This window comes from Myotis daubentonii, chromosome 1 (genome assembly GCF_963259705.1).
Source record: "Myotis daubentonii chromosome 1, mMyoDau2.1, whole genome shotgun sequence".
NCBI classification, from domain to species: Eukaryota; Metazoa; Chordata; class Mammalia; order Chiroptera; family Vespertilionidae; genus Myotis; species Myotis daubentonii.
The window spans coordinates 102677222-102692534 of NC_081840.1; the positions used below are offsets into that span (position 1 = coordinate 102677222).

Consider the following 15313-nt stretch of genomic DNA (forward strand, 5'->3'; position numbering starts at 1 on the left):
ATTTTTTGTTGTTGTTGTTTGCCTGGTGCCAAGGTGCTTCTTTTTATCTGGCTTATACTTGGACCACTCAGCCTGGACTTTCTCTTTGCTCTGATACAGAGTGAGTAATGTTTGACTCTCTCCTCACTATATCTGATTTATTGTGAGAAGGTGAGAAAGAAAGGAGGCAAATCATCTTGGTTGGTGTGCAGTCTTTGTTAGAATATCTGGGCTCAGTTCTCTTAGGATTTTATTAAAGTTCTAAATCAGAAAGCTAATCAGGTATAGATGTAATACTGGCTTAGCTACTAAGGCCAAAGAAGCAGTGATATAAATGACATAGACATTTATATTCTCTTATGTGACTACTAGAGGCCTGGTGCATGAAATTTGTGCATTGGGTGAGAGGGAGTGTCCCTCAGCCCAGCCTGCACCCTCTCCAATCTGGGACCCCTCAGAGGATGTCCAACTGCCAGTTAAGGTCTGATCCCTGTCACAATCCAGGACTGCTGGCTCCCAACCACTCACCAGCCTGCCTGTGTGATTGCCCCTAACTGCTTCTGCCTGCCAGCCTGATCGCCCCCTAACCACTCCCCTGCCAACCTGATTGCCGCCTAACTGCTCCCCTGCTGGTCGCCTGTACACAATATTTGTTTTTGTAGCTGCTGCCTAACTGCTCCCCTGCTGGTCGCCCCCAATTGCCCTCCCCAGCTGGCCTGGTCACCCCTAACTGCCCTCCCCTGCAGGCCTGGTCACCCCTAACTGCCCTCCCCTGCTGGCCTGGTCACCCCTAACTGCCCTCCCCTGCAGTCCCAATCACCCCTAACTGCCCTCGCCTGCTGGCCTGGTCCCCCCCCAACTGCCCTCCCTTGACAGTCTGGTCACCCCTAGCTGCCCTCCCCTGCTGGCCTGGATGCCCCTAACTGCCCTCCCCTGCTGGCCTGGATGCCCCTAATTGCCCTCCCCTGACGGCCTGATCTCTCCCCTAACTGCTCTCCCCTGCTGGCCATCTTGTGGTGGCCATCTTGTGCCCACATGGGGGCGGCCATCTTGTGTGAAGACATGATGGTCAATTTGCATATTACCTCTTTATTATATAGGATTTGAATGTAAACACTCAGAGTTGCTGGCACATGGCATCAGCTCTGTAATGCCAGGAATCTGAATCTTTCTGTCTGGTTGTTTGTCAAGCCTTCTCGATGCATCACAGTGACATTCAGCTCTTATCAGAATATCCACACCCAGTCAGTGTAAAGGAAAAAGAGGAAGAAAAAGACATCATCCCTTAAAAACAAAACAAAACAACAACAACAAAAAAACACGAAAGAAAAGAAAAAAGAAATTGAGGGTGCAAGCATCACTTCTCCCATATGATCGGTTAGAACATAGTCATATGGCCACCCTTAGCAGCAAGGAGGCCTGGGAAATGTAGTTTTTATTCTGGGAAGTCATATGTGCACGTGAAATTTGAGAATTCAATTCTTGAGGGAAGAAATTGAAACTCAGTTGGCTTGGCTGTACTGGGTTTGTTCTTACCTTTTGGTGGGATTTGGCTCTCTCCCAGGATACTGGTACCCTTGGGTTTCAGATGGCTTTCCAAAATCAGAGAATTTCATGGTGCCTTTCTCTCTTCTTCCCACCAATTTTTCCTTTATTTGGGGAAATAAAAATAGTTCCCAATATAGCTCCCAGTAGTTTTCACTTCTTACAGAAAAAGAAAAATGATGAGAACATCCTTTCAGTGTGAATAACTCAATATTCGGTTAGCGAAATCCTTGGGATTCCTTTGACCTGCCTGTGTGTGCTCCTCTGGGAGTCAAATCAGGTGAGAAGGTAGGCTGTGTTTCACCTCTTTGCTGTCCTTGGCTGCTCTAAAGTTTTCTGCTTATTATAATCATGGGTTTTTGGTTTTAAAGTTTATTGAAGTAGGTTGTAGTCATTACTTTTTAAAGGTGTTTTGGTGACATTTTTGCTATTTAAATCTCATATTCATAGTTATCAGGATAGGAAAGTTATTTCATTATTTTTTTCTCCATTTAAAAAATCATTTATAACCCACCTCCCAGCATTTTCTATCTTCCTCTTTGTTTAATTTTCTACATTGCATTTAAAACTATTAACTATTTTAATTCAAAATCCCATAGGATATCTTACTCATTTTTTATCTTCTTATATTTCCTCAACTTTTTCATTCTGACATAATATTTGTTTTTCTAGCTGTACAAAATAGTTTAAAAAGTATCATTTTTATATGTAAAATAAAATATTAGGAGAAGGGAAAATACTGGTTTATGATTAATCTTTTTAAAAAAACAAAGGGTAGGGTCAATGCTAGGTTTTGCGAGACCTTTGAGTAATTCCCAAGCCATGCCATTCTGCTTTGCTAGCTGATTCTGTGGGTGGTCCAGTTATGTTCCCCAAATTTATATCTAAGGTTGGCATCCCACAGTTAACTTTATTTATTTATTTATTTACTTACTTACTTACTTATTTATTTTTATTGCTTAAAGTATTACAAAGGGTATTACATATGTGTCCTTTTTTCCCCCCGCCCTTGACAATCCCCAGGCCTCCTCTACCCCCCAGTGTCTTATGTCCATTGGTTATGCTTATATGCATGCATACAAGTCCTTCGGTTGATCCCACAGAGTTAACTTTAAATGCCATTTTGAACTAGGTATCTACAAAATTCATTTTCTCACAGTTGCTGTGAGATGGTCAGGGAGTCTCACTTAATAAATCCTATATGGCGAGGATGTTGCTATTGAGTAAAGATAAGAAAAAGAGAAATTACATAACAAGCAGAATGTGAAATAAATTTCTTTTCAGAAAAAATTCTGATATGCTAACTCTCTAAATTCTTGCTCCAGAAGAAGAATCTCCTGATAGGCTAAACCCACCCCTAACTCTGTCTCCTCATTTCCCACTTCCACTGAGGTTCCCCTATTCTGGGTGCTCACCTTGGCTTCTTTAACCCACAAATATTTATTTAGGACCTACCATGTGCCAGGAACTATCCTATCTGCTGCAGATACTGCAGTGAACCTACAGACAAAAAATCACTGTCCTCATAAAATTTGCATTCTATTAGAGTAGATAGATAACAAAATCAATAAGTGAAATAGATGCTATACTAAAAATTGATAAACTCTATGGAAAAAATAAAATTAGGAGTGGAGATGGGAACTGTGGATATGGATAAGACTCTGGGTAATGTTTGCCTTCTTTCCTTTTCTCTTAGCCACATATGAACACAGACCCTTCTGCTGTCTCCCATTTGGATAGCTGAGATGCTTGAGGAATTTAAAAATTACTAAACAGTTCTAAAATGGCTGCATTCTAAATGACTAAATATTAAGGGAAATTCAAATAGAAATACAGAGAACATATGAGAAATATAAAGGTTTATTCCCAGGACTTACAGAGTCTGCCTCCTTTCACATACTGCCTCCTAAAATCTTTTTTCTCTGGATGCAAAGGGCTGATGTATTTCCATAGCCACTTAGCCCAGGTTCCTCACTTCTCTCCTGACCTGTCTCTACATGGGGGATGCCTCCTAGCAATCCAACCTGCAAGAGTCTCATTTTTGGCAGAAGCCATATCATCTCATTTATTTCATTCAACTGACTGCTCCCCCTAACTTATTTCTCTCCCTAAGTTATGATTGATTTCCAGCCTAAGAGACATGTCACATCCCTAAGTGGCAGATACAGTAAATAATCTCATTTGCCTTCAGCAGCAGGAGTGTGGCTTCACCCTTGCATGTTGTGGCAGAGATACCCACTGCTTATTGAATATGCATGTGCTCCCCCACTTTTCTCAGAGCCCTTACAATTTGGTAGGGCCATGTGTCAATCCTAGGTTGCAGCATCAAGAAACTAATCTTTTGCTCAGAGACTAGAAGCCAAACATTGTGGTTGGTATTGCAGCAAGAAGCAAACAGCCTGATCCTTCACTCACTGCTTGGAATAGAGCTGTCCTGTAGAGCCACTGAACCCGCAGTCAAGCTTGGGTAAATTGAACATATGTGTTAAGCCACTAATAGTTGGGAGTTTGTTTCTTACCACAGCAAGGACTAGCCTACACTGACTAATATCTGGCCTAAGTGTAAAGAGAGACCATAGTACCATGCATTTCAAAGCATTCTTATAACAGTAGACATTTGGTAACAAGGAGACTTTCTTTCACACTGAAGAGGCAGTGCAGAGTGGCATTTAGGATATATTAGACAGATATGTGTTTGAATCTTGGCAATGCCACTTAATACCTTGTTGTGTGATATTAGTTTCATTTCTCAGTCTCTCTGAACTTCAGTTATTTTTAACCTCAAGTCACAAAGTGTTTTAAGAGTTCATTGAAGCATCTAGTAAAGTATGGTACACAGATTCTTAACTCCTTCAAGAAATCCATTAAGGAGTTAAGAAGTTTATGTAGGGTAGATTCAATAATGTGCTGTCTGACTGGTTGAAGCACACATATCTGATGTCATAACTCTGTTTGCTTAGGGAACAAAGAAAAGATCTAACTGGAGCCACTCCCAGGACCTCTGCAACCACTCAAACTTAATAATAAACAGGTGAAACTAAATTGAAAGGATGACAGAAAGACTATTTACTCTTACAACTAATAGGAATTTAGGTGACTGAAGTACATATAAAATTAAGCATTGAGCCAAGAAAATTATTTTAAGACTCCAAAATATAATGTCCTTTTAGATGGAAGGCTTGAATAAGAGTAGAAGAATTGCAAGCGATCTTACTAAGATAATTGACTCTGTTTTAGATCATATATTCAAAGTCAAGGAGCAATTTCACCATTATTGAAAACTTTCAGAAGCTGGACAAAATTAGAGAAATGATAGCTCCAATAAACAAGAAACGGCTTCCCAACAGGGTTGCATTGACATGGCCAGCACCACATTTCTGCAAGATAATGAGATTCTAGGTTGGCCATTTGAAGAAGAGTGTGGAATTCGCTTCTGTCAAAAATGATGGAGAGGGGAAGATGTCCAAGTCATTGAAAGGAGCATCACAAGGGACCATGACCTGACAAGTCATCCCATTCAAGCTTTACATGGGCGGGACTCAGTTGCACCTTCCCGGGCAGCATGCCCATTAATGCAGCCAGAGCAAGTGACTTTCTAATTCCATTAACAGGTCAGTGATAAAATTAGGTATTGACTATGAATGTTAGACATTTATTGAACTCTTACATCATAATAGGTACCATGCCATTCAGATGTGGAGACAATCTTTCTGTACAGAAAAATCCCCTCAGGAGTCCTCTTGGACAATAAAGCTCCATAATCTGACAGTTACTCACTTGCAAAAAGGACTCTCAGGAACAAGATTAGAGGTCATAAAAGAAGGATTAAATAGGGTTTGTGTAGTTTTACCATCAGGATTTTAACCTGTTCACAAACTGGCCCTCCCCTTCTTCCCCTGACTGCCCTATGATGTGTAACAGAGTATTTACTGTGCTTTTGTAGCTTTTCAAAATTTTTATCCAGAGAAAATATTTCTTCAGCTCTATCTCTTCTCAGAAAAGCCCACATTTAGGCTCCTCCCAAGTGATCTGGAAGAATGGCCACAAAGTGCTTCTGAGTGAGATTTCCAACTTACTAATTTTACTCTGTTTTCCAGGCTGCACTGTGTTCAGACGCTTCTGAAAATTACTTTATGAGACCTGCAGGGATGTTTTCCAGCCTCTGAGTGTCCCTTAACCACGATTGGAAGCAAGGCAAACTCTCGCACAACTGGTTCAGTGTAATTGCAGACTATGTAGGTGCTTCTCAAACCTGAATGGATGGGAATACGGGTCACCTGGGGATATTGCTAAAATTACTCAGCAGATATGCAGTTTGGCCCAAGACTCTACATTTCTAACAGGCATCCAGGTGCTGTTGCTGCTGGTTCTTGATTAGCAAGGCCCTATGTAAGCATCTCACAAGATAATGCAGGACTGTGGAATGATAGGAGGGTTGGAGGGGCATGAGACCAGATACATCCTGAACTCTTCACTAAACCTCTCTAAACTTTGGAGTGCTCATTGATAAAGTGGGATAATTATAAAAGTTACCCCACAGAGCTGTTCTCAAATTAAAGAAATTGCCATAGGAGAGTCCCATGAAGTAGGTTTTTCTCTGAAATGATGGGATCAGTTCATAGGATCTTTATTGCTGACAAACAATTGACATGCATAGGATAACATGGTGTTCTAGTCTGTATCACTTTACAATGTTTATTTGTAATATTAAAAGTAAAAGTCAGTTATCCTCCTGGTCTCAAATGCTTCTTGGTGTTCAGTTCTACTCAATTTGAGGCTCTCTTCACTCATGTTTTCAACCTCCAAGGCGAAAGCTGTTTAAGATCCCTTGGTGGACATAGTTTAGGAAGATAGAGCTAGTTCTTGGCAAAGCTGCTTTTTAATTCAATACATCAGCTATAATTACCATTTGGAAGTGGAAACATTATGGAGTGTTACAAAATCCATTTGATTTTCAAAAAAATATAGTTCAATTCAGCACAAGTGGCAATTAATAAGTTAGCAGGGAAACAGGAGATGGAACAATAAATGATTTTCATGTTTGAAGTTAAATGCTTCAATTATCATGACATTTAATTCCTGATTTGGGGAAGTGCTATACATTGATTTAGCTCATTAAACCCACTAAGAAAAGCCTAACTTAGCCATTAATTTGGGACAAGAAAGAGTTGAAAAGCTTCTATATTTTAGGTCTTCTCAAACAATGAAACAGATATAATAATCCACTAGAGGCCCGGCGCATGAAATTCATGCACAAGGGGGGCAGTGTCCCTCAGCCCAGCCTGCACCCTCTCCGATCCGGGACCCATGGGGATTGGGCCTAAACCAGCAGTCAGACATCCCTCTCACGATCTGGGACTGCTGGCTCCTAACCGCTTGCCTGCCTGCCTGATTGCCCCTAACCATCTGCCTTCTGGCCTGATGTCCCTAACTGCTCCCCTGCCAGCCTGATCACCTCCTACCTGCCTTCCCCTGGTGGTCTGATTGCCTCTAACTGCTCTCCCCTGCTGGCCTGATCTCCCCTAACTGCCTCTGCCTTGGCCCCCACCACTGTGGCTTTGTCTGGAAGGACATCCAGAAGATCTCTGGTCTAATTAGCATATTACCCTTTTATTAGTATAGATGGCCATAAGCATTTTTCAAAAAGTATGTCTGGATTAATTCTGATAGATTCCTTGCAAGTCATCATGTTTTCTGGAGAAACATCTATAAGTTTAAATACAATTTAAGTTCCATCTCTGACTCTTCTCTAAGCAGAGAGATCTAAAATTCAATTCAATAGAGAAAATGCCCTATTTTTGTTAGGGGTAAAAGGTATAAACATCCAGAAAAAAGCAGAAATGTGGATTCACTAGCAAGAGCTGTGCAGAGCAGCCCATCCCTCATGGACTTCTTATGCTCTCAGAAGTAAGTTTTCCTAAACCAGAGGAAGATAAATAAATAATTATTTGTCCCTGAATAATGAGGATTAAGGTAGGCCAATATTGTAACAAGTTTTCTACAGGGTCCTATTCAGCAATAATTTTATTTTTTGGCTGCCATTATTAGTATTACTACTATTATTTTGTTCCCAGATGGAATAGAATTTTTCCAAAGAATTACCAAATAGCCAGTAGTAATGACATGCTCAACTTTGCCCTAAAGCATCTAAATTTAGCGTGGTGCATGCATAAAGACCATCATATTTATTAGCTGTTTTCTACAAGATCAACACTTGCCAATAATTGCGAATTTCATTATAAAAAAACTTAAAAGTACTTTGCCAAGTGGAATACAGACATTTGACACAAGATTTGGGGTTGAAAATTTTCCACTTATAAAGCTGAATTCACTATTCATTATCTTGATAAGTGTCCAAGTTGGAATGATATTCTACATTCAGGAAATATCTTCTTAATCTTTTTGCCTTATTAGGATATTATTTTTAAAAGAGAACCTAAAAAAACCACTTTGAAAGTTATTTGTTGCTGGAATAATACCAATTTCTTTAACAATAGCAAAGCTAATATAATAAAAGCCATCAGGTTTGAGATATTTTATGAAAATTTTTAATTCAACTGTTTCTTTGGAATGTAGTAGTCATAGTTTGGAATTTAAGTTACATTTCAGTTCTATGCAGTTTTTCTACTACTCAGTGTCTGAGAATACAAATGTCAGTTAAAGTTAAGGCTTCGCTGTTCATTTTGAAACAACAATTTTTACAAGTGTCATACTGTCATAGAAAATAAAAATTTCTGTAAAAAAAACTTGCACAAAATTTTATGATGGTACAAAACACGAAGCAGTAATATACCAGTAAAATGAAAACATTTTACTACAGGAGGTTTTATAGATTTCAATAAAGAAAAAATATGTTATTTTACACCTTTAAAAATTACAAAACAACCTAAAACAATATAAACTGGACATTTTGTAACACTGACTTTACAAATTAATAATTCTATAAACATATATTTTTTAAATATATTTATCAGTGCAAGATACTTTAAAATTTAAAGTCTCAGTATCATTTTTCCTTGGCTGAGGACAACTTTAAATTCATTGCCTTAAAAAAAATTAAGTCTTAGTGCTTTTGTCCTGGTATGATTAAAACAACTGAATGAATGCCTCTGGGGACAAAAATCTATTCTTCTTTCATAGTGATCAATACTTTCCTGGAAACAAAATGCATTTTCAATCCAATTAAGCCAAGATGAATGGACTGTCTGCTCCATGATACAAATGTGATTCCCACAAATATTTCTGAGTGAGCCCTGTAGCAATGCAGAAAGGGAGGAAGGTCTCAAAGTTCTATGTACAATGAGCCATGACCACAAATAGAGTGAAAACAACCAAAGCTTCTTTGGGTTAATTCATATGCTGCTTGATAAGATATTTGCTTCTTTGAGCTGTTAGAAGCTTAGGTCTTACCAGTCCCAAGGCAGGCTTTTTCTTTGTGAGCAATTGAAAGTTTTTAAAGCATTCATTCAAGTCTCTGTTTTCTCTGGGTTACTGCTGACGGGATTTTTAAAAACATTTGTTTTGACTTTATTCATTTTTATCCCCCTTCTTATCTGAAAATACTTCACCACCAGGTACCAGGATTTCTAGCCACTTTCTTAAATTAACTATTCTTTCTTCACTTTCCTTGTCTTATCCAATACCTAAAAAGGAAGGTTTTCATGGATCAGTTTTGCATATTTGGATGTAAAAACCTCATGGTTTTGGATATTTGAAGAATTGTATCCAGTCCTTCCTTTGGGTCTCACTTGAAAACCAATTAATATCATTTCTTCTCTCAATTTATCATTATTTCTATTAAATGCAAACATTTCTATCAAAGATTATTTTGATTGGAATAGACAAATGGCTTAAGGAAAAAAGATACTGTCACTTTAACCAGTTAACAAGAAAACCAAAGTTAGACTTTGGAGGACAGAGTTAGGAATTTCCCTTATTTATTTATTTACTTACTTATTTACTTACTTATTTTTTAAGCATAAATTCTAGTAAAATTTTTTGCCATTACCAGCAGGTTAAAGCTGCAAGTTTCTTTTCTGGACAATGGCAAATGCTTAAATTTAAGAGAGAAAAGACAGAGAGATAGGAGAGAAAGAGTTTACATTTGAAAATACATTCCATATGAAAGAACAATAGGAGAGAATATTGCAGCTTTATACAAAAGGATCAAGAGACACAAAATTGAACTGCAGAAAAAACAGAAGAATTAAGCCACGTTGCCAAATCTTTCCAGCCCTTGCTTTTCGGGGGAGGGGATGGGAGGTGGAAATGGGGGAGGGGTGGAGGGAAGGGCTGACATCTTACACTAAAATATACTTTCTTTTTAGTCAGTGGGTCACCAGGGTTTGATTCAAGTTGGGCTTTCACCATCAAAGAACAGAGCAGGTCATAATAGAACACAATGTGAACCAGTACAAACAAAAAGGCACTTGAGAGGACATGGACTAGCCAGTGCCGTGGATTTCCCTTGTGGCTGTCAGCAGCACGCCCAGTTGCCAGCAGTGTCTGGTGATGGCAGTTTTCTGTATGTAGTTCACAAGCACGAGGTTTAGTACAACACTGGAAACATCAAGGAAATTTGACAATATTGCTTCATAAACAGAGTTCACATACTATCCTGGTACTGAAGCTACAGTACTTTAAAGTAAAACCCTAATCCTTCTTTGCCTATGCACAATGTGGGCAATTATACACAGGCACAGCTTCAGGAGTCCACCGAAATGCAGATATTCTAATATACTGTGGGCATGGGCTACAGGTAGCATGTCCATCAAAAGGGCCCTAGGGAATATACTTGGCACCAGTATCTTGGATTTTGCACAGTTTCAGAAAAGTATCCATAAAAAGAAGGGGAGAGAGGGGGAAGGAGAATCAAAATGAATCATTAAGTCAATCATACTTGGTCTCAACACCAGCATTTGATTATTCAAATTAAACCAACAGAAAAAAGCTGACTGTACATGATTCCGATTGTTAATACAGCTAACTTGTTCATGTCTGTCGGCCATACTCATTGAAACTCCTGAGAAAAGCCTGGCTCAGCGTCATCGACGCATTTCCCAGCCTGTACAGTGAAAGATCAGTACACTCAAGTTATGTCCTTCACCTCAATTCTCCAAATGTCTTTTCATCTGTCTGCCTTCATGCCTCTGAATAAGTACTCTGTGTGTTCAGTTTGTCTTTTTTCAACTTCACACCATCCACAAGTTCGAAGTTATAGTTCTCCAGTGCAGATAAGTTTCTTTCTGACATCCCATTATGCCAACAAGCACAGTACAGCACGACCCCACAGACAGCACCCAGGAGGACACCCAGGGCGCTCATGGCTATGATGGTGATGAGGATGGGATCCAAGGTCTTCAGCACATTGCCCGGCTTCTTGGAGATGTTCTCATCACCTTCTCCCAGGCCCTCATATCCTGGGGTGCTCCCTAGGGAAGAAAACAAAAATGTATGAGACCTGCCAATGTATCAGATGGAAGTAGGCAGAAAAACAGAGAAAAGGACAGAAAAAGGAGAAAATCACATGCTTATTTTGCCTGTGCTCTCCCCAGAGTCTGTGGGAGCTTCCTGAAGTGGGGTTTGGCTCCCTCAATGCTGGGAAACAGCCAGGTTTGTGTTTGACTCATTGTTGGGAATGGAGGTGTGGATGGCAAGGGAGCTGGGACTTGGTCAGCTAGCTTAGCACATGGAAACAACCAATTCTGGGTAAACAGTGGGTTTATGTTATAATCTAATTCAGATTTCATGCAACCCACCATCTGTGCTAGATTGTAATCTGTCATTTTAGTCCTTGGCCAGATTAGTCATTAAGCTTTGCAAAGTGTTGAGTCACACATTTATCTGGCAGAAGATTTAACCTTTCCCTGTGTATTCGTCTGATGCCCACCCAGAAATCAGGACACCTCCCAATCTGCCCTTTCATGGAGTGCTGTGTCCAGTGCCTGGAACGGTTTACACAAGTGTTTGTTCTCCCACATGAAGATCTTCACTTCAGGCAACTTTCTCCAAGTCTACAGTGACTTCTCTTAAGAAAAAGAGATCATTCAGAACAAGGAATGCTTGCTGTTGAAATTAAAAATGGGCCATGGGTGGAGAAACCAAGATGGCGGCATAGGTAAACACCTGAAATTGCTGCCTCACACAACCACTTCAAAATTACAACTAAAAGACAAAATGGACATCATCCAGAATCACAGGAAGGCTGGCTGAGTGGAAATTCTACAACTAGAAGGAAAGAGAAAAGCACACTGAGACTCAGAGGAGGTGCAGAAGTAAACTGCAGAGCTGGGCCTCTTCTGGGCACCTCCAAAACCCAAACAAAGAAGAGGAATCTGCAGATCTCTCCATAGCTCCTGCTGGGTAGCCTCAGGAAGAGGCTAAATTAGCACCTTCTTAGAGATCCAAGAGCCAGTGTACCCAGTGGTCAGAGTGGGACCATCCAGATTACAACTCCTCAGATCCATAAGGGACACACTCAGGGGGCAGACTCAGTGAGCACCAAAGCCCCACTGAAGCAAGTCTTGACTCATAAGGGTGTCTCCAGCACAGAAGTTCTTCCACCATAGACACTGCTGATTCTCACAGCCAATTGATCAATTTCTATGCTACTTAAGGGGCATAGAAAGGGAGTGGACTGACAATTCTCAGGGGGAAAGGGGTATGGGGGGTGCGGGAAGAGACTGGACAAAAATCGTACACCTATGGAGAAGGACAGTGGCGGGGGGGCGGGGAGGGGTAAGGGCAGAAGGTGGGGTGGGAACCAGGTGGAGGGGAGGTATGAGGGGAAAAAAGAGGAACAACTGTAATAATCTGAACAATAAATATTTATCTTTTAAAAAAGAAATGGGCCATCGCTCTTATCTAGAGACTGTGTCTGTGCTTTGCTAAATAGAAACCGTTTAATAATCAGCATCTTTGCAGCCCTGGGCGTTTCCCTAGAGAAAGTCATACTGCCCTGCAGTTCAGTCTCTGGAGAAATGTTTTCTCTAGAGCAAAACATGAGAGATTATGAACATGGGAACTTTGAGCTTAATTACCTGGTACTAGAAATGATACTAAAATGTTAATGTGCAACATGCAGGGTGTTTACTTAGTGGTGTTTGGATCAACAAAGATCCCAATCAAAGAAAACTAAACATATAACATGCAAGTCCCTAAACAGGGGACAACATCCCATGGCAAAACATTGGTTTGAAACAACCTTTAGAAATGTTTACATCTCAGAACAGGAATGTAGCTAAGCTAAATGAGCCATGTATCTTTGTCAAGTTCAAGTCTGGCTGTGGTAGGACTACATTGCTAATAGCAACAGATGCTGATGCAGATGGGCAGGGCTGGGACAAGTGTTCAATGACTCACAACTGCTGGCTGAGGTGTAGAAGCTTATAGAAATAAAATAACACCAGGCAAGGCCTAACTCTGATCAAATGTCTTAAATTGGATCACCAACCAGTGTTCAAAGAAAACACATTTTCAAGTTAATCAATCTCAAGTCAGAGGCTACCACCTAAATAGCAATGCTACTTAAGGCAAGTCACTACCCTGAATTTCAGTCTCCTCATCTGAAAAAATGGAATAAATATACCTCAGAGGAAGAGGGTAGCTGTGAGGAGTAAAGAGATAATCTATGCAATAAGTAAAGTGCTTGGGGCATTCTAGCTCCTCAATAAATCCTTATCCTCATCATCACAAAACTAGGGTTCCAGTAGATAAGGATGGGAACATATGGACCAAACTCAACAGATTGCTGCAGACACTGGGCCCCAACCCTTTAAAGATCATATCTGGATATCAACCAGGCCCAAGTATTTGGGTTGGTTTCAAATTACAGTATGAAGATCACTGTAGGTTTTGGGTATATCACAGTCCTCACTAGTTTTCTATTTCCATTGTTATCAAATGAGACTGGTTCTCTAAGTCCGCTTCCAGCTCAGAGAGGGAAGGCCATGGCTGATATCCTTCCCCACAACTCAACCACTTACACAAGCCAGACTGTCACAGAGGCTCCTCAAGATTTTGGGGCAGCTTAGATTGGATTGTGATAGAAAGTTTCTCTATAAATATAATGAAATCCATAGAAAACTATTTTAAAAATTGGTCAAGAAGACACATTTACCTGTTTCATCAATTTTATTTTCTGGGTTCTTTGTATCCAGGTCTGCTGGTCCTGACAAGTCAAACAAAATTAAAAGAGATATTTGAATTGCCAACAAAATACAATCACACAAAGTACATAAACTTTACACAAACATACACACTCACACACATGCACTTACACACATAATCATGGTTCAACTGGGTTTCTTTTGGATTTTTATTCACTGCTTTTTAAAAAAATTTCCCCTAATGTTTTCAACCGATCCTGTCAAATCACTGACACTTTAGGCATTATGTATATTCAATATATTATATAATGAAAACTTCGTAAATTGCTGAAGTGACCAAAATCCCAAAAGGCCTCCTTTATCTTAAGTTCACTCAACAGGGTCATTCCATTTTGTTACAATTAACATCATATTATGTAATAATATATAACAAAAGTTTAAGTGTAGCAAATGGAGCTTAATACTAATTACTGTGCTATTACATTGCTATTAGTGATGCTATTTATAATTCTATATTAAGAACCAGGGGATATGAATTAGTTTTCTGTCAGATTTTTATTATATATATATATATATATATATATATATATATATATATATCTCAGACCATAAAAAAACATAAACTCTGAAATACTAGGCAAAGTTTCTAAATATAATATATTCTTTTGAATCATTTAAAATATTTTAAGAGTCAGAAATATCTACTTATCTGTAATAAAACAAAGAATATGGCTTCTATGATTCATTAACAATGTAATCTTAAATTCACTGTGATCAACATTTTCAAAGACCTGATGTTTTGTTTATACATCCAAATATTTAGAATTATCCAGGTATCTGAGTTTTCTACTTTTCACCAAAGTGTTTTAGCATGGCACATATATAGCCTGTAAATTGAGAATTTTTTTCTTTATTATGATCTTTGGAATCCACATCATTACATATATAGCTTTATAGGTACCAACCAGACATTCTAAAAATGAAGGAGAGGTAATAGGGTAACTAAAGGAAAACTATTCTGATTTTTGCCCTGTTGCACCACATTATTCATTTCACATGATATTCTCAGTGAAATTCCAGGTCTAGATGAATAAGACAAAGGCCATCTCATGCCAAGAATCCTACCCTTGGTTTCTATAGAACTTGTACTTACTTGCACAATCCTCTTGTGAAATGTGGTTATTAATACTAATGTCATCCACTGCAATCCCACCAAGGTTTCCTTTGCCAATTTCACCCTCAAAAATCACCTGACAAAACGAGATCATTTCCACAGTATTTAAATATTCAGTCTTAAACAGCAGTGTTTACAAATGCTTGTTCAGCTTAAGCTATAGCACATAAATAAAATTCATGAGATTTCCCATAAGCACATGCTTTGCTCATCAATTCATATTAACTGCCGGGTGATGGCATTAAACTCCTCACACTCTTTTTATAATACAAAACTTAAAACTGAAAAAGGCAGGAAATAAAAGGAATGTTCATTGTTACAGCCCATTATAAAGTAACATTTTTGCTCCTTTATCAGATAATTAGTTCTATTCCTGTAATGTAGGAGTCTGAAATATGCTACTGAGATTATCATTATTGCAGCAATATCTCAAGTTTAGGGAACCCCTGAAATAATTTTTGGAATGATTCCCACATCTCATTTGATAACCTTCAAAATATTAACCCCA

General features: G+C 39.1%; 1 protein-coding gene and 1 long non-coding RNA gene across 3 annotated transcripts in view; one reads left to right on the top strand and one right to left on the bottom strand.

The window, feature by feature from the left end:
- Positions 1–15313, top strand: part of LOC132211217 (uncharacterized) — a 1824365-nt gene that overhangs the window by 375792 nt on the left and 1433260 nt on the right. The gene's annotated exons all lie outside the window — the stretch shown is intronic.
- Positions 8050–15313, bottom strand: part of NRP1 (neuropilin 1) — a 171758-nt gene continuing 164494 nt past the window's right edge. For both annotated transcript variants that reach the window (XM_059712800.1, XM_059712791.1), the window contains exons 15-17: positions 14785–14881; positions 13643–13693; positions 8050–10955 (exon numbers count right to left, since the gene is read on the bottom strand). In XM_059712800.1, coding sequence (XP_059568783.1) covers positions 10666–10955; positions 13643–13693; positions 14785–14881 — 438 coding nt within the window. In that variant the 3' untranslated portion in view covers positions 8050–10665. The remainder of the gene's footprint in view (positions 10956–13642; positions 13694–14784; positions 14882–15313) is intronic.